This window comes from Rhea pennata, chromosome 2, assembly GCF_028389875.1.
Source record: "Rhea pennata isolate bPtePen1 chromosome 2, bPtePen1.pri, whole genome shotgun sequence".
Taxonomy (NCBI): domain Eukaryota; kingdom Metazoa; phylum Chordata; class Aves; order Rheiformes; family Rheidae; genus Rhea; species Rhea pennata.
Window position 1 is genome coordinate 87,739,347 of NC_084664.1, and position 25,152 is coordinate 87,764,498.

General features: G+C 39.0%; 1 protein-coding gene across 3 annotated transcripts in view; it reads right to left on the reverse strand.

The window, feature by feature from the left end:
* Positions 1-25,152, reverse strand: part of PIGN (phosphatidylinositol glycan anchor biosynthesis class N) — a 107,789-nt gene that overhangs the window by 9,917 nt on the left and 72,720 nt on the right. For all 3 annotated transcript variants that reach the window (XM_062569843.1, XM_062569844.1, XM_062569842.1), the window contains 8 exons: positions 21,910-22,021; positions 15,627-15,735; positions 11,724-11,826; positions 9,077-9,179; positions 6,792-6,878; positions 4,183-4,238; positions 3,615-3,690; positions 2,425-2,498 (listed from right to left, as the gene is read on the reverse strand). In XM_062569843.1, coding sequence (XP_062425827.1) covers positions 2,425-2,498; positions 3,615-3,690; positions 4,183-4,238; positions 6,792-6,878; positions 9,077-9,179; positions 11,724-11,826; positions 15,627-15,735; positions 21,910-22,021 — 720 coding nt within the window. The remainder of the gene's footprint in view (positions 1-2,424; positions 2,499-3,614; positions 3,691-4,182; positions 4,239-6,791; positions 6,879-9,076; positions 9,180-11,723; positions 11,827-15,626; positions 15,736-21,909; positions 22,022-25,152) is intronic.

The window sequence follows — 25,152 nt, forward strand, 5'->3', positions numbered from 1 at the left end:
TTGTCAAAAACAAATGCTACAAACCGGGTCTGCCCAGCAGGTAACACCCATTCCTGACATTGGGAACTTACGTGCCAATTAGGTCAAATAAAGTTAATTTAGAAGTTTAATCAGAGTGACCAAACCTGAGCTGATCAGTCCGGTTCTGAGGCTAAGTGCGGCAGGAGGCCCCCAGGTGCCTCTAAGCTGCTCCAGGAACACCCAGTGCTTTGGGAACGTGCGCCCCAAGCCACAGCTCTCTCCGTCAGACTGCAGGCTACTTCAGGAAAGCAGGCTGCAGCCAATAAAATGAACCAAAAGGGAGCACATAGAACAGTTTTTCTCCCCATCTTCTTTTCATTAAACTACATAAATTCTAAACTACATGAAAGCAGTTGCTACAACTGGTTAAAACTAGTTTCTAAGTTAATGACATTAAAGCAATGTTGCAAACAGCTAACCCATTAGCAGAAAAGTCTCTATAATACAGTTCATTTACTAGTACCATCATCACAAATACGTGAAGCTTTTTGTTTCTGAAAATATTCTACTGTAGAATTGCATGACTACGTACTGGGGGACACACATACTCCCAGTCACCTGATGAGAAAGTTGTATCTTCTACTATTGCTTAGGTCTAGGTAATGTTTCATTAGTAAAATAGGGACGCAACAAACCAATTATTTCTCAGACTCGTTGAAAGTCTCTCTCAAATTGTGTGTGGCTCAGACAGGATTCTGCAATCTTGTAGTGCCTCATAAGCACTCAACTAGAGGGCTGTTTTAACAGGCGAGCTGTAAGAACATATTCTGACGGAATATTCCCCATGAGTAGCAAAAAATTTCTTTTATCCCTAAAACAAAGAGTTTGGGAGTGATTTGTCCAAATCACAAAAATCTGGGTTTTGCCCTCCTGAACTGCAGGAAGCCTTTCGCAATGGAAGGACAACACTAATCTCAGGGTATATGTGCAACTATACAAAGACAAAATAGCCGTCTGTGATGGCTTAATCTAGCTAGCAGAGGCAGCAAGAGCAATAAATAGCCTGCAGCACAGACTCTGGGATGTGCTGACAACCAGAGCACAACACCCCCCCCGGGGATCCTGGCTACATCCTCCGTTACTGTCTTGCTCCCCAGCCGACACTGCGGCAGTATCATTGTGAGTGTTACCTGGACAGCTAAATCAAGCCAGCAAAACACCGTCCTCGGTTACAACCACAGCCTCGTAAAGCGGCACACACGTACTCACGTCCTCTGTTTTAAGAAGTATTTATGTTTTCTCCTCTCTTACACACACACGCACATCCCATAGATGACTGCAATAGCACTGGCGCTGCCAGGGCAGGCGCTCAGAAGTTCGGGAACGCCGACTTTGCGATGCCTCATCCCTATAAACGCCAACGGGTAGCTGGTCTTCTGAGCCACCCTTGCCCACAGCGCAGCCCTGCTCCTGCGGGAGCCTCAGCAAGGAGGACAGACACCCTTCCACGGGGTCCAAGACAGCCCCCCCACCCTGCCTGCACAGCTATGGAAAAACAGGTGGGCACAGCAGGGAGCCTCAGGCCACCTCTCCAAAGAGCAAGTGAGGTTGCACCCAGCTGCCACGTCCCTGGTCAGAACAGGGTGCCGTTGTGCAAAGACACAACAGGCAGGGTGCAAGCAGGATGAAACCAAAGAGAGAGGCACAGCGCATCACATGGAGCAATGGCAGCTTTCCCAAGTTCAACGAGCCACACTCAGGACACACTCACTGCAGTCCCCCTGCCATGGGCCAGCAGGACTTCTGATCTACCCCATGCCACATTCCACCACGATGAACTCAAAACTACATGGGTGACGGGGACATGCTCCTTCACAGTATCATCCATAATCCCATATGACAAGCAGAGGATTCAACCATGTCCTTTGGTCCACTGAAAGGGCTAGGGAGGGGTAAAAGTTTAACCTGGGCAGTACTAAATTGCCATGCACAGCCTACTTTTTTTCCCTCCCTTTTCTTCAAAATACTATTTGTGGTAAGGTCAGTGCTACAAACCTCTAAATCAGCTAGATTATAAACAGGTTATTTAAAATATTGTACTATAGGCAGGGATTCAATACAAAACAAAAATAAAAATTTAAATTCAGTTCATTTTTCTACATTAAGGAAAAAGGTGCTCCTACTGTGTATTTTCAACAACAAATATTAAATATCTGATTGCTTCAGACAGGGCAAACACTTCCATTTATACTCATTTATTACTGAGAAAAGGATTCTTGAGCTTGCAAAAACAAAAAATTCCAAACAACAATATCAAATAAAAGTAACAGTATGATCTCTTGGTTGTTGTTGGGGATTTTTGTCTTTTTTAGTTTTTTAAATAAGATTGAGATTTGACAACTATGACTTCTGGCAAAATAGATTTGAAATCCTACTAATACAGAAATATAGCACATACTATACCTTTTAGAAGAAAGTTGCGTTGTGACTTGGACAGCTTCAAAAGCACATGATACCAAAACAAATGGGATTACAACCTGTTTAAAACAGAAACTATATTTTAGTTTACAACCACATTTACAAAACAACCTGGGAGGCTGAGGAAACATTTTCACACTTTCAAAATTATCACTGTTTACAGTGTAAAAATAAAAATATTGGCAAGAAAAGGTTGAAAATCATTTTGCAGGAAGCTTGTTTAATAAATGAATAAAAAAACCCTTTCATGGTCACAGCTGAACTGCAGTGAAACAAACCATGAGGCAATATGGAAAACTATAATTAAAACACACTAATGATCCTCACTTCATTTATCCATTTTTGATTGGTAATAAATACTTCCAAAAGGCTAGAACAAAACACTATTCAGGTCTCAGATGACAGGCTGCAGAACTTCAAGTATAATAAGACAATCTCATCTCAGCCACAAATATCTGCATATAGATTGTATTCAGCAACAAAACGGTAATACTGCTCCTCCAAAATCAAGTCAAGTAAATGTAAATAGCTCATTGAATTTAAAAAAAATAAGTTAGAAACATTTTTTTTTTCTAATTTAAGTCTGCTTTCTCTGGGACAGAAGCAGGAGAAACAGAAGGGCCTACGTTAGAAGGGCCTATACTCCAATGTCAGAGAAAAGCTTCAACACCTTGCCTAAAAACAAAAAGTGTAATTCAGTCCCTAGCAAACTAACAGGGTATTAACAAGGTACTAAAATCATCAAAAATAAGTGTTCATTGTAAAATAACAACCTAATCATTAGGACACTTCAGACGTGTGCTTTACATATGCACATAGATGAAGCTAATATATATATTTCCTCAATGCTTCTGTAGATAATACATTATGGGAAAAATGTACCATTTGTCAAATAATTTAAAAAGTCTTTTCAACATTTAAAATTTCTGTTTAAATACAATAGAGCAATCTACTGCGGGTAAGTTACATTTTCTATACACTTTATTCTCTCTCTTTCGCAGAATCAGAAAGATCTATCTAGAAACACCACTACAGCTGAAAGCTGCACATGTGATTAAGGGGGTTAATGAATCTCAAATATATATATGTTTTTGCAAATTGCAAAGTAATAGCTATGTGCATGATATATTATTTATTAAACATTTTTTCGCAAAAATTTCACTAAAATTACTAACCTTCAGCACAAGCAAGCCTGCCATCAGAAAGGGACTGAACACTGTCAGGAAACAATAGACAGAAGCCGGATCGAAACTAGAGAAGCATGAAAAAGGCATTACAGCTTATCTTTGAAATGGCATTTTTCATTTAAAAAAAGCAGAGTTATTTAGTCATTCCTGCAACTCACATTGTACATAGACATTTTTAAGCAAGTCTTCCAATTTGCTCTTGTCTTGAGCAAGTATTAAATTAGCAAGGACTATTCACCTCACTTTTCTTTCACTATGTTTTTTTCTCTACTTGTGCTTGTCGAAGTGCCATGCTGCCGGGGAGCAGCGAAGCTCTCCGCTCTCGCACTGCCAATAAATTCCACTGGAAACCGAGAAGACCTAGTACCCGACAAGCTCCGGCTCTTAGGGAGCAGGCTCTAGAGAGCAGAAACGAAAGGAAACGTTGCCATCATTCCACTGAATGTTGCTTTAATGCTGCTCCCCTGATTTTGCTAACCAAACCTACATTCAGCATGCTAACTGTAGAGAGCTGTTTTGCACCCTGCTGCTTTTCAAACCAATGAATAAAATTTACCTGTTAACAGAAGCTATGTTGCCAGTGCCAAAAAAGGCTGTCACTATGAAGAAAACCTAGATGTAGCTAAGGAAAATACACCACAAAAAACAGTTAGAGTAAAACAAAAACACTTTTTTCTGCTTCCTTGCAGTTTGCCTTCAAAATCCTGATATGGAAGTACAAGAAGCTTGCCCACTATTACAGCTTTACACTGCGCTTAAGACAGACAAAGTATTGCCTGGCTCTACCCCAAATTTCAGATATGACTATGTCTTGAAATAGAGGGATGGCACAGTTATGATTTTTGAGCCCGTCTTGATGCCTCTGCTGGAGAAATGCAACTTGTTTTTCCTAGGTGCCTAGCAAGGTAGAAACATATCTGGACAACAACGCCAACTGCACTTTCAAACGCACGTGTGTTTGCAGACGGTACTGACGTGTATGGGTACTGCACACCAACATAGATAGTGTTACTGAGCAATCAACCGCTGAAGAGGTCATTGGCTAAGCAACAAGAGTAAAGGTTTCTGCACTATCCCTCCCAGAATTTTGTTGCCCAAAGGTTGTGCTGAGCTTATTCGTTGCAACACGGGACTCCCAGTTATTCCTTACTTAGGCGAGGGAGGAAGATTCTGGTATCTGCACAGCTGGAAGTTTTTATAAACCTACTGTTTTCAGATCGGTACAACCCTTACTGCTACATGAGCCCAGGAAAGGGGGAGGATGGTACCTTGCTGTCTCTGGAGCTCTCTGGCATCCATTACGGCTCACATCTCTTCTGTCAATGAATGGTTTTAGTTTCTCTTTTCCTTCAGGCAGAGGTTTAGACAGTGATGATGGCTCCTGTCTTTAGCGCTCCCTCTGGTCCCTGTAGTCTGGTTACAGCTTTCTGCATTGGCTCATTTAAATCTTTGCATAAACAGTTTGCTATGAACTCCACAGCAGAATCACTGAGGTTCTGCGTGCAATATTTTGGAAGGATTAGGTCAGCATAGCTAAAGAACTTAAACCTCCCAGGAGTATCACATCGTTTCAAGTTTAGTAACACAGCAATCTAGCAGCACAGCATAGTTCTGCCAGTTAAGATTTATAAGAACGACAATTCTGTAATAAAACAGAAAAAAAAAAGCCCAGTAGCACATAGGTCAGAGTCACAGCCTAATCAAGATGCTAAGCATATACAATCTGCATCATATTCTGGAAGATCAGGCTACAAGGCCCCTGAGTAGAGGCTGACTCTTCAGTCCTAAATGAGAATCATGACATAGTCTTTTAAGATACACAACTTACAGGGTCATAGTTGCAATGTGATTGCTCCAGCACTGAAGGCTTCCCTTTTTGGCACAATTACTTGTAATTGTTAATCATCTTCTAAATGCAAAAAGCTCTTCTGAGCTAGTATTAATTGTGCCTGGCTTCAGTAAAAGGTGTGTGTTTTTTCAGGCACTGAACAGAGTATGTTCAGGTATTTTAGATTATGATGAGATTAGAGAAGGACTATGTTGAAGCTTTTAAAAAAATATAATCACATTGCTTATTTTTGTTTCAGTCATTTTTTTGGATCTGGCAAACAATGATAGCTTTACTAAATTTTAGATTTTATATATATATATATATATATATATATATATATATAAATCAAAATAGCAAATGAAATAAAGAAGTTTACTGCAAGGTGTTTCTGTTGCTCTTTGGGTACATCCCAAAGCAAACAAATATTTAGCACCAAAAAATAAACATCAATAAATTCAAACAGCATCTACTCCGTGATTCTGATTGACCCTCTCTGATTTGGTTATTCCACAAACTATAAAGCCTGTTTTTGTAGGAACTGGTATTCAAACAACTCCTGCCTCAGCACCAGCTACGACAAACCCACCTACGCAATAAATCCTTCTATTCCAGACTTGCTCATAATTTCTCTCCCACTTACATATCCGTTACCCTTGCTGTCAAATAACCCTCACCTAACTGCAATTACGTGATAAGAGAGAAAAATGGTGTGATTATCAAGTCTTTACAGTATTTAAAAGTCATCAACAGCAATTTCAGTTTCAGGAATGTAAAATCACTGTTATGTTAGTGAACAAACAAACAACATCTCCCACCCAATCTAGATGAATTTCTAACAGCGGAAACAACACATGCTATAAATAATTCTGGACCAGATCCTGGGAACACTTTTCATTAGAGTCTTCAATAACTTTTGTTCTCATCTCATCCAATTGGCCTAATACACAGTCAAATCTAAAATGAGAAAATAAGAATAATTTTAATATCCCCCTTTCCAACTAATCCGTGATGGCTGAATGATTTCCCTCCAGACAAAATGTAATAAAACCAAACTGAAAATGGGTCCCCTTAGAACAAAGGTTAACTTGACTGTTAATGATCCTAAGAGACCAAATTTTTCAGAGTGGTCAAAGAGCCAGATACCAAAGCAGTGCAGTTTGTGTAGAGTCACCGTATCAAAAAACATAATGTACAAGGCCATGTTCTTTTGTGCGGCATGAGTCAAGTCTACTAACTTCTGCTTCTACTGGCTACCAGACTACCGATTTTGGTTGCAGTACCTTCTGAAAGGAACCCGTATTCTCCTTGGAACATGGTAACCAGCAAAAGGATACAAAGAAGAAAGACCTACGGACATCATCCAGGTGGAGCTGTCGAAACTGCGTTATATCAGTAGCATAGGAGAAGTCAAAAACAGCAAGCTGGAAAGACAGCAGAGGAAATCAATCTCTAGTATTAACTGAAGTATTTTGATGTAAGAACCATATTTTTATTGGAATGAATGAGAAATAAACCTACTTCCCCATCAATTGTTATTAGAGTGGCATCCCGATACGGACTGCAAATCTTTCCCATATTTTCATCATACTTTAATGAGCCAGTCAGAAGGATTGTGCAAGTGAGATGATCAAATGAACATAGTAGAGTTTCTGCTGTTGTCTACACTAGAAAAGATGTCCTATGCCTTAGATTTATCACCTTTTTTCATTATAAATATTTCTCCTACACACACACACTTCCACTGCTCACATGAGCACGTGGATAAAGACCCACATTAATAAATGACTGCAATTATTCTCAGTTGACTTATATTGTGAATGAGAATACTAAAACATTCTCCATCTCCTTCACTCAGTTCTCAATATGACATCACTTGATCTGAGGAGAAATTATCTTCATGGATTTTAAGAGGCCAATGAACTTTTCCCTAGGGAAAATTAAAAAATGAGTAATAGATATTCAATACTGTCAGCATTTTAATTAAAAGAAATCTCATATCATCAGAGAACTGAGTTAGATTTTCAAATGAAAAAATTTCTTTGTGGCAGGTATCAACAGTCATTCTAGTGATGATTTTTCTAATCTAAAAAAATGTAAGTGGGATTGAGCATTATCACTCCTTTCATTTGCAACCAAAACTAAGGTCAGGAGACACACCAGGAGTGACAACAGAATATTTATTACAGCTCACTTGTGTTCTTTTCATTTGCATTTGGTTCATTAGAGGTTCAACACTGTTCTAGTCTTACACATAATACACTGCTTTAATGGAATTTTGTTTTTAAACAAACTAGAACATTAGACATCTATCAGGCAGGCAAGTATCAGAGGTGCCTTGTTACAACATGCAAAAGGTCAAAGTGGATCCCGGAGCAGGAAATGAATTCTAGAGATGTCTGTGCTGTGGTAGATACATCCTGTTGCTATCATAGTCTCACACTAATGGTATATATTTCACGTTCAGTTTCCTCTTCTGGCATTTAAGATGCTGCAAAACGTGTCCATGTGAAATATCTTAAGTATATGTAATGGAAATAAAAAGCAGTGATTCTCATTTTCATTTATGAGACACAGCCTTTAATTGGTAAATCCTGTTCTCTCTTAAATTTTAAAATCACCTCCCTTGCACGTCAAACACAAAAACATAGTATTCGTCAGGTCCACTCAGATGGCTGCTTTTGCTCAGGTTTCATCACCTGGCATTTTTCTCCACTCATGGCATTATTATGAGCTACAAAAGGAAGGAAAGATCTGTAGCACGACTTCTAACTACAAATGACTCCGGAAACTCCAGTGCATCCTTACCCAGATTCTCTATGATCTGCATCAACGACAGCACATTTGGGAGAAATGGGGAAGAGCAGTGTTGCAACCCCTGCCTGGCTCAACGCAGCCAGACAACTCCGTAACAAGCCCTTTGGTTCTAACCAACTCAAAGCATAAGCCCAGCGTACTAAACCATTGGCCTAACCTAAGAGCAAAGTGGCAATATGGGCAGCATGGGCTTTGAACAGTGATGCAATACACTAAATCTCAGAGTGAAAGTAATTGCATTGATGCATATTACAAAGCTCCCTTTCCAGGCAAATCCAAGAATGTACCACTCCCAGTTTCGTCTCTGGCTCCATCTAAGCAGAAATAAAACACCATCCTTGAAGGGACAGTGTGGCAGGGCAAAGTCAAACAAGATTTCTGGTACTTCCTATGGGTCATTTCAGCCTCTCACATGGACGTTTGTGACTCTTCTATCAGAGGAGGAGAAGATACAGCAATATTGTACTTAATCTAAAGAAAGTTATTATACCTTATTCTGAATTAGCAGTACACTCAAAGAACAGAGCTTTGTAGCCTACAGAATATACCACTAAGTCAAACTGATTTCCTACATTCTCAGGAACTGCTCTGATGAGGAATATCTTCAATAAAATCTCTCATAAATCTCTTTTACAAGGTCACATTCCCATTTTATAACAAAGTGATACTGGCTTTCCAAACTCAAAAGAAAGAATTGCAAAGCGTTGTGCTACAAAAACCACTGATAATATTTATTGTACCTCAAGGAAAAGACAATAAAGCTGATAATTAACCTGTTATAAATATAACTATCTGCAGCTGTTACCTTTGGTTTGAGTGAAAGACCATAGTGCTGCAGTGCTTCTTGTTCCATATTTATCCACACAAACATCAAACCAGACAGCACCAGAGGAAAGAGAGCTTCATATCTGAATGATAACACAGTTAATCACAGTAAGTGCAGTTACCAAAAACTATTTAACATCAAATATTCTTTTTTTTTTCCTTACATGCATGACATACCAAACACCAAGCAGCACCAATCTCTCTTTTCTCCCCATTTCTGAGGTATACCCACACTTCACTGGAGGAGTTTAAAGCATTAAACAATGATTATTAAATGGTAGATGTAGGAGAGTCAGAGGCTGCTTGAGCTTTGGTCAATCCACATTTTGGATTTTAAACATTCACATTCCCATACTGGAAATGTGATAGCATGACACCCACATCATCAGATGGGTGTCCATTGGTGTGATGATTAACAAAATTGGATGAAACAAAATGGGACAGGAAAAAAAAATATTTTCTGCAAAATAGAATATTTTATAGTTAGAACTATTTGCAATTGAAAACAAGAGGTATAATCCAGCTTGAACAGACAACAACTAGCAAGTCTTTAGGGCCCAATTACATAAATTTATTTCAGTGATCTCAATCCAGCTCCCAAGAGAGGCATCCACATAATAAAAAGAGCATCATGTTTCAAAGTCAATCAATCTTTTTCTTTGTTACATACGTCCATCTATCTCAATGGTAGTGTCAAGTTATGCTCTAATCAATGCAGCTCTGCTATTCCAGAAGCTAGACCCCCAGTATAGAAAGTCACTCCTGGCACCTAGAGCACTCAAGCATAGCAAACTACAAATCACAGAAGCACAGAATGGTTGAGGTTAGAAGGGACCTCTGGAGATCATCTAGTCCCCTGCTCAAGTAGGGTCACCTAGAGCACATTGTCTAGGATCACATCCAGGTGGTTTTTGAATATCTCAAGAGAAGGAGACTCCAATTTACTTGAGAGAAATTAATCCTGTGCCCCTAGTAACTTAGGGGCTTACATTGTCATTAGATAATATTAATTTCCCCTTGTCTTCTATGTCACAGTTGTAAATGATGGTGTGCATCAGGGTTTTACGGGTGGAGGGAAAGAAATTGTAATGGACAGTGTCTACCGACAAGACTTTTTTTCTTGGATTCAGAGTTGTCTAAAAATATGAAACAATGCAGTTAATCTTGGCATTGTTTATTTCATATTTCCCCTACAAAGCAGTTTCAACCTGCAGCAAAAAATTTTAGATAGATACTTCTGCTTTAATTATCAAATGACAAGCAGTTAATGAATATGAACATGACAAAGTTTGGGCTATCAGTAACAAAAGTGCCTGCAAACCTCATAGGAGCTTATGTTTGCTCACAAATTGAATGTCTTCAAATGAGCATAAGCAGGCACCAGCTTCAGCTGACTTTAACACTTGCCCTTGACTACACCTGGAGAGGTGCTGCAGCTACCTAAGCAAGACACCACGTTAGCATTACAGGATCCAACAGAGCATTAAGGAGAGAAACACTGGTTATTCTTCGCACTGGTTTTGCTATGACTAGTTTTTAATGAATTGCTGGAGAAAACCATCTGACCACCCTGTAGGATGACAGGAGAGAGTTGTCAGCATTCAAATGGTCTGGTGCAGGTCCACAGTACAAACAGGGAGATTATGAGCCTCAGGGAAAGCAACATTCATGCTTTATCCAGTAGCCAGGAAATATTAAGAAGGTTGAGCATAAGAGTATGTTTGGGGACAGAGGTAAAATTAGGATCAAAACTTTAATGGGGAAGTGGGAGGAAGGGAAAGGTAGATGAGAGCACACAAGAAAGAGTGTGTACAAGAGCGCGCAAAAAAGAAATGCTTCATGTGAAATGAATATATTCACAAGAGGCAGCTATTTCAAAATGTCTGCTGCAATATATTTTATTCCACTTAATTTTCCAATTGAATTAAATTTAAAAGATAAGTGGAAGGTGAGGGGGAAGAAATGGTTCCTACATTCCCCATTAGTTGGGCTCTAAAGACCTACCGAGTCTGGAAAATAAAGCATGAGATTGAAAAAAGAGTGTCAGCCAATCTCAAACCCTGGGGAGTTGTCTTATCTGAAAAGAAGCAAGGCCTGCTCTTTATGGAGATCTAGAATCTCTAAAAGAAAGAAAGAAAAAAAAAAAAAAAAAAAAAAAAAGCACCTTCCATGAAAGTATCTCCTGGAAGAAAATTAGCTCTCATTTTATGGCCATTTCCTATAGTATGCCATTTAAGCCATAGTTAGATGCAAATGCCAAGCAGCTGGAAGATGGAAGTTATTTCTTTTAGTTTGTGAGCAGAAAAACACATACCAAAACAACAAAAAATATGAATTAAAAGAGATTTCATTATTTTGGTACAAGAGCATTTGAATATATATCCTTCCAGCCCCTGCCGGATCTAGCTGAAAGGAATGTCAACAAAAGACAGTGCTTACAATACAAGGATAACCTTGGAATTTCTCCTGAAATTTTATTTAGGAAGCTAAACAAGATAAATGGTGAGACTTCAATAGGAAAAAAAAATACTTTAATAGAAATGCTTATGAGATTCAGCAGACAATTCCACATTTAGCCCCTGATTTTCATATTTAAGATCAAGCCAGATAGAGTAACAAAGAATTACCCTGTACTGAGGAGCAGATAGGTGGACATCAGGGAGAGCAGTATGCTGAACAGTCGCTGAAAGAGAATTGTGGAGCTCAAAAAAGGCAACACTGAGGAAGAAACTGCAATAAAAATGGATCCATCAGTCACTACATGCAAAACATTTCACCCCCGGTAACAACATAACATTATTCAAAGTTTGACATTTAATACACAGAAACTCAAATCTGGTCATATATGACCCTACTTTGAGAAGTTACTTTTGTTAAAGAAACCCAAGTGTTCAGAATGTTTAATATTTATCAAAAGTAACTTCGGATTCTCTATCATATTAATTTCCTGGCTGTCTAATCCACAGTCGTTACAATTTCTCATTAATTTCTCATGTGCTTCAGATAATCCAGACAGCAGTACCCCCCAAAAACAGTTAAACTTGACTGTTCAATATGAGCCTCAGAACCACTTACCATGGCCTTGAGTACCTCCAGCAGCTCCAAGACTGCAGTTGCAAAACCACTGCTCCACTGTATTGGATTAGGAAACCTGCCACATTTTGAGTGTGACTGGAAATACTGGCAGTGTTTAATACAGAAACCATCAACTTACAGGTTTCTGTAGTTGAAAGGTTTAAAACCAGGAGTATTTAAGGAAGTACAGGGGACCTATTCTTTGTAATTCCTATGTCTTCTTGCCTTTAACATTTAAAATATTTCTCTAATGCTCAGCTGCCCAAACAAGTAGCCTAGTTAACACACAGCACTGGCTCTGAAGAGCCTCCTCTCACAAGGAAAACCTCTACAGGTGAAGACAGGGCCCAAGAGTTTGCAGGAGTAGAGAGGAAATAGGTTACTGGACAGGTGAATAAAGGTGAAGAAAAGAAGAGCGAAAATGCCCAACTGCTTGGAGAAGAGAAATGGAGAGGAAAAAGCATTTGCTGCCATTTGGCCATTTTTAAACCTGAATTTTTATATAAGAATTTAATTTGATCTCTTTATAAAGTGAGTTGACAAATAACATTGGTGTGATTCTTCAATGTGCTATGATCCCCTACACATTACTGAATCACTCAGTCTGCATCAACAGCAAGTCTTAATTAATGACTAATTACCTGATTCAGTAATAAAATCAAAATACACAGAAAGTGCATTGTTTGGTTGTGTTTATTGTCATAGTATAGCTCTGCAATAGTAGTTTTAGTAAACACATGCATGAAATACCAATGGGTTTCTAAAATTTGTGAGTCAGCATGTCCTACTTCGTGGCTTCCAGTCCCAGCCCCTGTTACAATAACTGAGTAAGTGACTATTTCAAGGGTGCTTTAGCCTCTCAGCATCACTTGTATCATTCCGTGCTTAAAGGCAGCCCTGGCTCAAGGAGGAACTCCAGGGACATTCACTGCAAGTCAGAACTGGCAGAAAGGAATTGAGTACAGCAACTGGCCTCTGTGGATGACACTGAACACATCAGATGTATATTGCCCTCTAAATTCTGTGCACAGTTGTAGGAGAGAACAGATGAGTGGCCAGCTGGTCATAATCGTCCCTTCCCTCTCTGAGGTATCACATCAGATATTAAACATCAAAAGACCTCCATGTTTCTGGTTGGCCTATGCAAACCTCTCTACATGACTCCTGCCCACAGTTATAACATTAAAGTCTTCAAAATCTGTCACATGGCTAAGATAGATTTCTGCTGATGAAAAAGCTTGGTTGAAATATAATGTATATGTATTTAAAAGATCTGCTAGCATAAAAAAGGAGGTTCTGAAGAATGTGGGAAGCAGCTGGATTCACACTGACTGCTGGGCTTGCCTCTGTTTTCTGTTAAGTTGCATTTGCAGCAACTATACAGTGCAACAGCTGAAGTCAGCTCTACACAGGCCTGTAGGAACACAAGACAAATTCACTTGCCTGGTTCTACAAAGAGCTAACTTTCTTTTAAAAAGTATTTGGGGGCTTAAATTAAAACTTTAAACACAGTAGGCTTCGTATCTGTCAGAATGAATAGTTGGGAAGGGGGAAACCATTTGCTAAAACATCAGAAGTGTCATTTCCAGCTTATTAATATCAAGAATAACTACTGATAACTGCAACTTAAATATATAAATATACTGAGGTGCAAAATGTGAGTTCAGCCAGTAACAGTGCTATTCCAAAACTCTCTTCCAGAAAAGAATGAAGAGAAATCTTACCCACCTATAATGGTAACAAGTTTGAGAAACCTACATCAGACCTTGGTACCTTAACTGTTACAATGCCATGTTTGTGGTAGATGTTAGTCACAGGTAGATGCTATTTCGTGGTTACACTAGTGACAAGGCATTTCTTTCCAAGAGGAGTATCGAGAATACCCTGTTAGATGCCTAAGTCTTGACCTGCCTTGCTCTGCTGCTTCAACAAATTACGTAAAGCCACTTCAACAAGTGCCTAAAGCTCCTACCTTGTATATCATACTTAATACAAATGATTACTTGTAGTTCGAAAGATTTTGCTAAAATATTCGATACCACTGTGGCAGCAAGTAGAGTTTTCAGGTCCATAGAGTTTATTTCAGTTTTAGCTTTAATTTTAGCATAAAAACATAACCCATAGCAAAGAGAATTTCTAATATACCTTTTCCTTAACTCTAGACTTCTCTGACTGCCCAAGACATTTCTTAGCTGAAAAATATTCTTCTCTCACCATTACACAGGGGAAAAAAACAAAAAACAAAAAAACCCACTAACCTTTATCCTCAATTCCTATCATAGTAAGCCAAGCAGGGTATTATTGACTTCCATGGCTTTTCAAACTGCACACAGAGATCACCATTTAGCTTAGCAGGCTATGAAGAGTCAGAGAGGATGATGCTGCTACAAAATGCTTCAAAGAAAACTACTTCAGAAAGAAAGCCCTCCTCACATGCACATTAATCACATTCAGTTATACTAATCTTAAACTTGTTTCCTCAAACCAAAGTAAGATTGCTAAAGCTAACAAAGTTAACTCTGCTTAAGTTACAGCAATGCCACTGCTACCAGAATGTATATAAGGCATCCAACTAGCTAGATAACAAGAGTCATAATTCAGCCATTAAAAACAGTTTAAATTCCTAGTTTTTAATTTCAGCAGAGATACTATGAAATCATAAATGGGATATGCTTAGGTCTAAATTTCACACATTCCAAAATTAATCAGGGATAAAGAATGTGTAATATTTTCTGATGGAGCCCTACAAAACTATTTTATAACTGAAATACTAAAGGTTTTCTTTTACTGTATTCCATAGTTTCAATGATAATTATCATTTGCTCTGTTTAATTACCCTTAGATTTTAATTTTAGAATGGTGAAAAATCCATAGCTTTACTTTTTTTTTAATAGTAAGTTTCTAACAGATATCAAACCTGTATCAATATCATCAGATCACAAATATTTTGTACAGCAGCTCTGAACAGCATGTCAATACCGCAAGTTTGTCTGCCATCAGCTGCAGCTTCAGTCTTTATTGAAACGTAGGAACAATCTTTTTCTCATTTCCCTGTGTTTAACTGGTTTGCTTAAAGAATTGCCCTACTCTGGCTTCAAATGAAGCAAAAATGGAATTTGTACCATTATATCGCTAAAAAGGATCTTTGAGATATTCGGAACATTCAAAACAAAAGATAAGGCTACTTGTAAATCAAAGTGGTCCACTTTTTATTATAAACTTACAAAGGAGTAATGTTTTAGAAGAATCTTTATTACATTCATTAGGAAAAAAACTCACCTAGAAAAGAAGGATGGTGAACACATTTAAGAACAAACAGGAATAAAATAAAGGAAAACGTGCAAAAGTAAGATGTTAATACAAAGCCTGCCCCCCCATCTTCATCCCCTCAGAAAAAGCAAACCTCCCAAAATCCAACTATTAGCATACAGGTTTGGGAGAGGTGAAGATCTTACCTAGAGTTGTCCAGCTAATAATTTGATTGAATACTGGCAATCCCTGTTTGTTCTGAAGACTGTTATGTGTGCTGTTCACAACATATGTTGAAAGTGCAATGCTCAACATCTAGAAAGAAGAAATCAGACAACGAAACATATAAGTAACATGTGAATCTCTGCCATCCTGTACTATACATGTAAATTGTTTTTTCAGAGTTGCACAAACTTCTCATCTGAGTCAACATAAGGGAAAGGGAATGGAAATGCCTGAGGAAACTGTTATGCAAGTCAAAGATTCCTAGTTTTTTAAAAAATTGTTTAAAACTTTTTTCTAGACTTTTTTTTAAATCATTTAAACATATGTCCTGGATCACCAACCTGAAACGCAATGCCTTTTGTCAATAGTAACTCCTTAAACACTCATGCAAAGCAGAGAAATGACAGGCCCCAAATTTTTGTTTTTACCAACACCTTCCAAAGCATTCAAGTAAGTTGCCTTTGTGCTAGCTTTTATTTGACACACACACACACACACACACAAGTATTTCATATTTGTTAGATACTGCAAGAATTCAGTAACAAATCAGGGCTCAACAAGGAACTTTTTTTTATAACTCCCCCTTCTTTATAACCTAACCATCCCCCTCACACATCTCTCCCCAGTCCTTTTCTTTAAAATAGGTGCACATATGAAAAAAGAGAGAAACTCAGCAAATGACCTAACAAACTGCAGAGATCAGAAAGGCAGAAGAGTCCTTGTTTGAATGGCAACCACAAGGAACCTGCAGAACCACTGGCTTCTCTGTGGGATCAGGTACGGGGTGAAGAGGAAGGCAAGTAAAGCAACGAGCTTTGCAGGGGCAGCACATCTCCTGCCAGAGGAGGTAGCAGCAGTAGGGCAGACTGGAGGTGAATTTTAACAATTGGAAAGAAGCTGCAGTTTTAGCAGCTTGTTCACATGAACTGGCCTGAACCATCTCAAGCACAGTCGCCCCTCGGGGAAGCAGTGAAGCTAAAAAAAAAAAAAAAAAAAAAAAAAAAAGGGGGGGGGGTCCTCTTGACAAATTCAAGAGACAGCAATCAGTCTTCAGATAGCTACAAAATAACTCCAGGAAAATTATTCTGTGAATCAGGTATTTTTGTAAAAAGCAGACAATTATCCAAGAAAATGCTTCAGCCCCAGTTTTCAATTACTGCTATTTATTCACAACTTTGCAAATTCCCCTAAGAGGCAAATCAGGCATGCACTTTGCAAACATGTAATTTGAAATGGCATTACAAGATATAATAGTGCTTGTGGCTTTATCAGTGCAAAGCAACTAGACACTGTTCGCAGCCCTCACTTTTTAATATTTGAATAGCTGCCATTTCATCTCCACACGCAGTGACATCTAGTGGTATCTGCACAGAGAACAAGCTTCACAGCATCCTCTCATGCCCTGGTTTCAGAGGCGGTCAGTATCTGTTGGTTTTATTTAATTTCAAGCCACAAGAATACACAAGCTGTATTTGTGCATAACATCAATAAGCTAAGTTGAAGAATTAACCTCCAAAAACTCAGGGGATTAGCTCAATTAGGCTGCTGGTGTTTAGTTGGGAAGTCTTTGCTGTATTCAGGCCAGACCCCTCTCCCTTTTGATAATTCTTTTCAACCTATTTGAGTGATTGTGAGTTCTGACAATCCCACTGCAATGCCCTCATCACTAGTGAAGTCATGTTGCACTCACTGAGTCATCTCCCCAAACATATCTCATACCTCTGAGATACTCTGTTTTAAGATTCATGATGACCTGGGCACATCAGAAAACCTGACGTACTACTGTCAGATTTATGCTAGGATCCTGGGAGGGCCACAGCCATCTGCTTCCAAGGCTTACCCGATTGTAACTTAGCAACAATTTGGAAATGTAAGCCAAGGACTTCCAAATCTGTCTTCTTGCCCTCTACCACCTCCCTTGAGGCAATCCCACAGATTATTCTTGGACAGCCTCTTGGACTGCCAGCCTCTAAAAAATGATCAGTTGTAGGCCATAGCTAGAAAGAAGAAACCAAGAGTGACATCTACAGTCCCACCACCTCTTTGCCAGCAGCTCAGGCTCTGAGCTCTGCTAAGCACCTACCGTGCTAATAACCTACAGAGAAAAAGGTATAAGATCCAGCACCATTAACTGGACTATATACACAGCAGGTTCAAAATACTTCTCCTGTGTCCTCATTCCATGGGTTTGACATGGATTCCCACTGTGGCCCAGCATTAACAACCAACAGGACCAGCAGCTTTTTTGGAAGTACTACAGAAATTGGACATCATCTATGAAACTGCTTGGAAATGGCTAGATAAATGGATGCTTACTCCAGCAAAAAAAATTAAGTTGTATAGTAAATACTGCTGCTATCTGGCTGGCTATCTCCACCATTCCTGAAGCTTTAACGACTTTTCAAAGATAGAAGTGACATTAACTAAAAGACAATGCTTGCTCTCCTTGCCACAGCACACAAAATCAGCTAAAAGTGATATTCTTGCTTTAATGATTTTTAAAAAAGAGAGAGAAACTGTTGGCAATTTTCAGAAACTATGGGGGATTAATTAGTATCTTCTGCCTCAAGCAACAATGACTTGTATCAAAACTACAAAAGCAGGTCTAAGCATAACTGAAGTTATTGTAACAGAAGTGTTGGTGCAAATACAAAGAAGTTATTTCAGTTTTCATTTTTACTTTTTCTGTCTCCATTTCCCTTTCACTGAAATTTATTTTAATCATTTTCTTCAGTTGTTGGACTTTTTTTTGTTTCTTTAAGGTTAAACACGTGTTGGAAATCTGTAACGTGTAGGTACAAAACCCAACAAATTAATAGTCTACAGATCTATTGATCTAAGAGACCATTTACAATTCATATGCTTTTGCCAAGCTGTAAGCCCTGGTGCATCCTTGGAGAAACCAACACAAAAATACAGTTCAAGATGGGATGTGAGGGAACTGTCTTCTCTGTGGAGCATTAGATGCAAGCTGCCATTATTGTTCCCTACCCAGAGAGTCTCTGTCAGCTGTGAAAAAGCTGGTGGCATCTTTCATTCACCTTACCACAAATGACAAGCATTCTCCAGCAGGCTCAAACAGCGAAGTGAGATATTGCTGTTTCTCTCCACTGTCACATCTCATTATAAATCTCCTTAAGGATGGAGGTGGAGCTCTGACACATACAGTATGGAGAAAGAACGGATATTTGTATTTGTTATTAATGCTGGGCCGTCCTACAATTTCTCTTAATGCCCTGGACCCTTAGTAGCCCTTAAATTTCATTCTCAGGAAACTAAGCTGTAAGCACAGAGAATGTCCATGCCAAAAAAACCCCAAATTATTAGTGAATGAAGTCCACTTCCTGGGTTTCCACTGAAATCTCAGCAAGAAGGTACAGAGTATATAGAAAATAGAAGAGACATGATGTGAGAAAACAGGCTTGGGAATTATTTGGATCTCCTGTGGTGCAATCACCTAAACTGCTTCAGCAGGGGCACTATCTAAATGCTGCCATTCCAAACAGCAACAGAGTATGAAAGCCTAAAAGAATCACTATATTGCCAAAATGCTCAACTAAAACTCAGGTTTCCTTTTGTCAAAAAGGAGAGTAATTAACCTAATGGGACAAGCTTTGATCCTTACCAGGCAAGGTGAGGTGGTGATATCAAGGTAAGATACCGAAGTATCTTCACTGCTGGCTAGTTCTCAGATGGAAAAGAAAGCCCACTTGGGCAAGAGAGCAGAAAACAGTTGTCTTATGAAGAGAGGAAAATTCCTCACAAGCACTACAAAGAGTCTAGGCTATGCACAAGCCCTCTCTTTCTCTGAAAAAGAAACTGAAAAGGGAAGTGTCACTATTCAGGTGTAATTCAAAAATAGTTTGTGGGAAAAAAAAAAAAAAAAAAAAAACAACCTCAGGCAACTAGAAAAAATTACTTGAGTCTTCAGAAAATAGTTATCTGATTTCTTGTATGAAAGTGTATCTCACTCCAAATGAGCAGATGGAAAAACCTGAGGTCCTATGAAATGAAATATTCAAAAGAGGATGCTTGCACACAGACACTGCCAAAATGAAGAGAGAAAGGATTTTAAAAAGGGAGCTGGGGCATCCCAATCACAGAAGTTTAGCCAAATCAACAGTTCCTTTCCCTGAAAGATAGTAAAAAAGCAAAAATCAATAGAGATTCCTACTCCACTGTGTTAGTCAAAGGTTTTTGTCCTAGCTGAACCTATAGAAGGGTTTGGATTGGCAAAGAAAATCCTAAGACATACCATTAAGACCATTGATGAAGAAAAGACATGTTTTGCCTTCTACTTCAGTCAATATTTGCCAGGAAAATGACACACAAAGAAGAACAAACTGTAGCAAATCTGCTCTCTTCTCATTCCCCAGAACAAAAACCCTCAAACAACCAATCTAATTTTTTCCTGTCTAGGTAGGAACCATGTATCAAAGTGTAACTTTGAATGACCGCCTCCTAACAGGACGTATCAAGGAGGTGAGAGAACTATTTTTAAGAATCCCCTTATCATATGCAGAGCAGCAACTTGATTGTGTGCGTTCACATGTATGGATGTCAGCACCCTGATCACTATCATTGCAAAATAGGTATGTCTTGTCTGATGAGAAGTTTCATCTTGGCCTTAAGACTGCCCAGCAGCTATGTATCAAAACTCATGTGTTCAAAATGCTCCAAATCAGCATTTTTGAAGCATTGGTCCCATTGAGAACTCCAGCCCAAAAGGAAGAGAGAGAACAAGCAAACCGCATTTTCCAAAAACAGTAGTAATCTTCTAGCAAACATCATCATTTAGCATTATGTTTCAGAGCAAGTATAAAAAAGTGTTCATTTAAACCCTGAAGAAAAGCTCTTCATTCAAGCACACATGTGATGCCTCTGTAATATTCCTTCCCTTCTGCTCGAAGTCTCAGATACTCTGCCTTCCCATCTTTCCTCCACCCAGAAGATAAATGGGCAGGCTCCATGATTTTTATTCCTACAAAAGATTTTGAAACAAAAATCCAATAGAGACTATTGTGTCACCTATCACTATTACTTACCACTACTGTGAAATACACCTTGCTACAGGAGCAACTGGAGGATTCTTATAATCTTAATGTTTGGGAGAGAAAAGAAGATGTTTATTCCTGAACAAGCAGATAGATTATTTTTTTCCTAATTTAGTATCTCAGGGCTCACAGAAATTCCTGACTCTCTAAAACTGGCTCAAGAAGAATCTGTCATGTCTTTTACCCTTTAACTACATGTTTATTCCTACAAGATCCTCACCCCCCGCAAGTAAGCCCCTACACAAAGTTACATTTCTAGCTGCTGAGATTCTGTAGCAGATGCTTTCAGGTGTTTCAGTGAGGAACCCACTGCTGACAGTATCTTCAGCGTGTATTGTCTGTTTTAAATGTTTAAGAAAGGCATGGACATCTCTTTTCCAAAGTTAAGCCAGAAAAGTTAACAGGAACAACCACATTATAAATGTGTATGCACACAGGTGAGGCATTACAAGCATTCGTTTTTCTTTCCTCTTCTCCTCTTAACAAATTTGATCACTGCCTCTAAATCATTGATATAATGAATGCACTGCTTAGTTCAATAAGAAATTCCAACATATAGTAAGTCATAATTGCTAAAGCATTTAAGAAACATTGGTCCTGAAGGAAAACCATTATCCCGTAACAAGTTTAAAAAACTGAGGAAGCAGACAAGCAAATTATTATTACAATTTCAAAAGCTCTCTAGAACTTAATTAGCACTTAGTATGAAAAAGATCTACCTGCTTCAGGAGGCTATAAAGGAAAATCTCAGTGCACCTTCAAAAAGAGATTTAAACAACAAAAAAGCAGCTCTGTATCATTTTCATGTGGTCCTTAACTGCCACCCAGAAACAATAAAGAAATCCCTGAACAAGCAAGCATGCCCTTGGCCCACGTGTAAAACTTCCACAAAGGTCACTGGAATTTATATAAACAGACTGAAGGCAGGACAAACCTTCAGACTTTCAGAGTAGAGCATCAGAATGTGTATGCACAGCTATGGATTAGTACACATAAATATAAACAGGATGTGTTGCATCTGGCAACACAACACTACTATTTTTAAAAGTGCATGTTACCAAGAGCATACAGACTTCTTGAAAGTAGTAGTCAAGGGTCTTAGCAACAATCATTTTCTTCTTGAAAACTGTAACCATGGTAGGAATGGATTCTTAGACAGTACATGTGCAAAAACTCATTAATGCTCAATTATTGAAAAGTAGCAACTGACCTGATAAAACTGTACTTTCAGATCTTCGTTATTCATGTATTTATTTTTGCTTTTACAAAGAGATGCCATGGAGGAGCAACAGATCAGAAGAGTCAGCAAACCAGTTGCTATTCTGTAAAAACAAACGAAAGAACAATAAAATCCTACAAAGTATCAAGAAAAACTTCCAAAACAGAAAGTTTTCACAGGAATGCTCTTCATTCAGATGAAATAATGCATTACACTTCAAGAAACTTTGAAATTCAGTTTTGGAAAAATAAAATTCAGGAGGTTTTGTTTGTTTATTTGTTTGTTTTTTAAACAAGCTTGTCATCTACTTATTGGGGATTATGCTCTTTCCATGGTAGAGGCAAAAAACTACATCTTGGCCATGTGACTTTTCTGTTACTGAATCAGCTCCTACTATTTTTAGCCACTTTCAATTACCTTCAAACAACAATTTGAATGAAATAAAGTGGTCAGTGAACTAAAGTTAATGGTTTCAAGGTTTGTCATCTAACAAAAAATTGTGAAATTGTGAAATTGTCTTTAAAATACACTATGCATTTTTTTAGTAATGGTGGTATAACAGTATGATTAACAGGAAGACTGTCAGTCATCAGGTAATCATAGAAAGAATACTGGATTGGCATTACTGAAAGAAATCTGCTAATTATTATACTGTTCCAAAATAATGAATATGATTCACACTAATACTACCCATGATTACCTCCCTTCAGTCATCAAACAGAGGAACAGTAAAGGTAGCTTTCGCATTCACTTCTCTGTCATGGTTGTAACACTGGATAGGCATTTTTGCTCAGTGGGCACTCAGTGGAGATGCCAAGGGAAAAGCGGAAGTGAAGACTGCCCAGTTCGACTTGGCATCTCCACTGAGCAAAAACGCCAAACCATGACTGCTCCACTCATTGTGTTGTCTCAGGCATAACAAAAATACGTACAAAGACTCCATACTCATTAAAGAAAGGTTGCTCAGATTAGTTTTCTGGTAATATATTTGTGGGCTACCCAACTACACAATAGTTGAGGTTGGAAGGGATCTCAGGAGATCATCTAATCCAATCCCTTTGCTCAAATAAGGGTCAGCAAAAGCAGATTGCCCAGGGCATTGTCCAGTCAGCTTTTTGAATATCTCCAAGGATGGAGACTCTACATCCTCTCTGGGCAACCTGTTCCAGTGTTTGACCACTCTCATAGTAAAAGATTTTCTTGTTTTTAAATGGAATTTCAATTTGTGCCCATGGTCACTTGTCCTGTCCCTAGATACCACTAAGAGTCTGGCTCCAACTCTGGCTTCTTTATTTCCTCCCAACATATATTTATACGCACTGATAATATTCTCATTTTCCAGGCTAAATAAACCCACCTCTCAGTGTTTATCTATACGTGAGATTCTCTAGTCCCTTAATCATTTCTACAGCCCTCCACTGGACTTGTCCCAGAAAGTCCATGTCCCTCTCGCACTGTGGAGCTCAGAACTGGCTATAGCACTCCAGGTGTGGTCTCACCAGGCTGAAGAAAGGGAAAGGACCACCTCCCTCCACCTGCTGGCAATGCTCTGCCTAACGCAGTCCAGGATGCTGTTGGTCATCTTTGCTGCAAGGGTTCACTGCTGACTCACATTTAGCCTTCTGTCTACCAAGACCCCCGCATCCTTTTCTGCAAAGCTGTTTTCCAGCCAGTCTGTCACCATCCTATACTTGTGCATGAGATTATTCCTCCCCAAGCATAGGACTTTGAAATTTCCTTTGTTGAACTTCATGAGGTTCCTCCCTGCACATTTCTTCAGCCTGCTGAGGCTCCTCTAAATGTCATAATCAGTCACTCCTCCCAGTTTTGGATCATCTGCAAACTTGCTGAGTGTGCACTCAGTCCCATCATTTAGGTCATTTTTGAAAAGGGTAAAAAGTATTGCCCCCAGTATTGACCCCTGGGGTAGGGCCTCCAGTTGGACTTTGTGCCACTGATCACAATCCTCTGAGCCTGGCAGTTCAGCCAATTTTCAAGTCACCTCAGCATCCACTTCATTAGCCCATACTTCATCAGTCTTTGAGGATATTACAGGAGACAGAGTCAAAAGGCTCAATAAAGTCAAGACAAACAATATACACTGCTTTTCATTCTCTGAGCCAGCTGTCTCATCATAGAAGGCTACTAGGTTGGTTAAACATGATTTCCCCTTTGTAAATCCTTATTGACTGCTTCCAAACACCTTCTTGTCCTTCCTGTGTTTGTAAATGCTTTCCATTGCGCCATCACCTTCCCAGGGATTGACTGGGAAGGCTGGGGGGCTGACTGTTCTGTGGTCCCCCATATCCTCCCTCTTACCCTTCTCAAAGGAGTGACATCCGCTTTCTTCCAGTCCTCAGGAACCTCTCACCATTGCTACAACCTTTCAAAGATTAAGAGTGGCCTTGCAATGAGAGTGGCCATCTCCCTAAACACTTGTAGATGCAGTCTATCAGGACCTTTACTGAAGGCTGGTCTTAGCAGTAAAGATTAAGGTGAAATAGGCATTGGCACCTTGACATTTTCCATGACTTTTGTCACCAGGTCTCCTATTCCCTTCAGCAGCAGGCCCACATTTTCGCTAGCCTTCCTTCTGCTGCTTGTAGGAGCCCTTCTGGATGCCCTCCATACCATCCCAGATTCAGCTCCAGATGGGCTTCAGCTTTTCCAATTCCACCTCTTGCATATTCAGTGTTTCTATATTCCTCTTGGGTCATCTGACTCTGCTTCCATTTGTTGTATGCTTTCTTTTTATGTTTGAGTTTAATCAGCAGCTCCTTGTTCATCCCATGCAAGTTTTATTAACATACTGAAGAAGCCCTGACCTGACACAGTGCTATTACATGTGCTCAAGAGCACATGTAATAAATAAGCTTGTTTCTTACTGGCACTATAATTACTCCCTCCTATATTTTGTCTTCCAGCATCTCCTTATCTCCAATATCCCAAAGTGTTACACATTTTATTCTTTATATACGTGTGTGTGCGTGTGTGTAAATACATATATAAAATGGTTGCTTCAAGTCTTTTCAACTTCAGAACTCCCTTGACAAAATTCAGACAGGCATAAACAGTTTCAGATGTACAACGTTGCTTTAGAAGGTGGGAAGGCATATAGCGAGGGTAAACCTGAATGTAAAGAAATGTTGGGGAAGATGATTTGTAGGTAATTTAATTCCAGTTTGGCTTCTAAGTTTTACTCATATGCTCTAAGGAATAAACAAGCTCAATTTG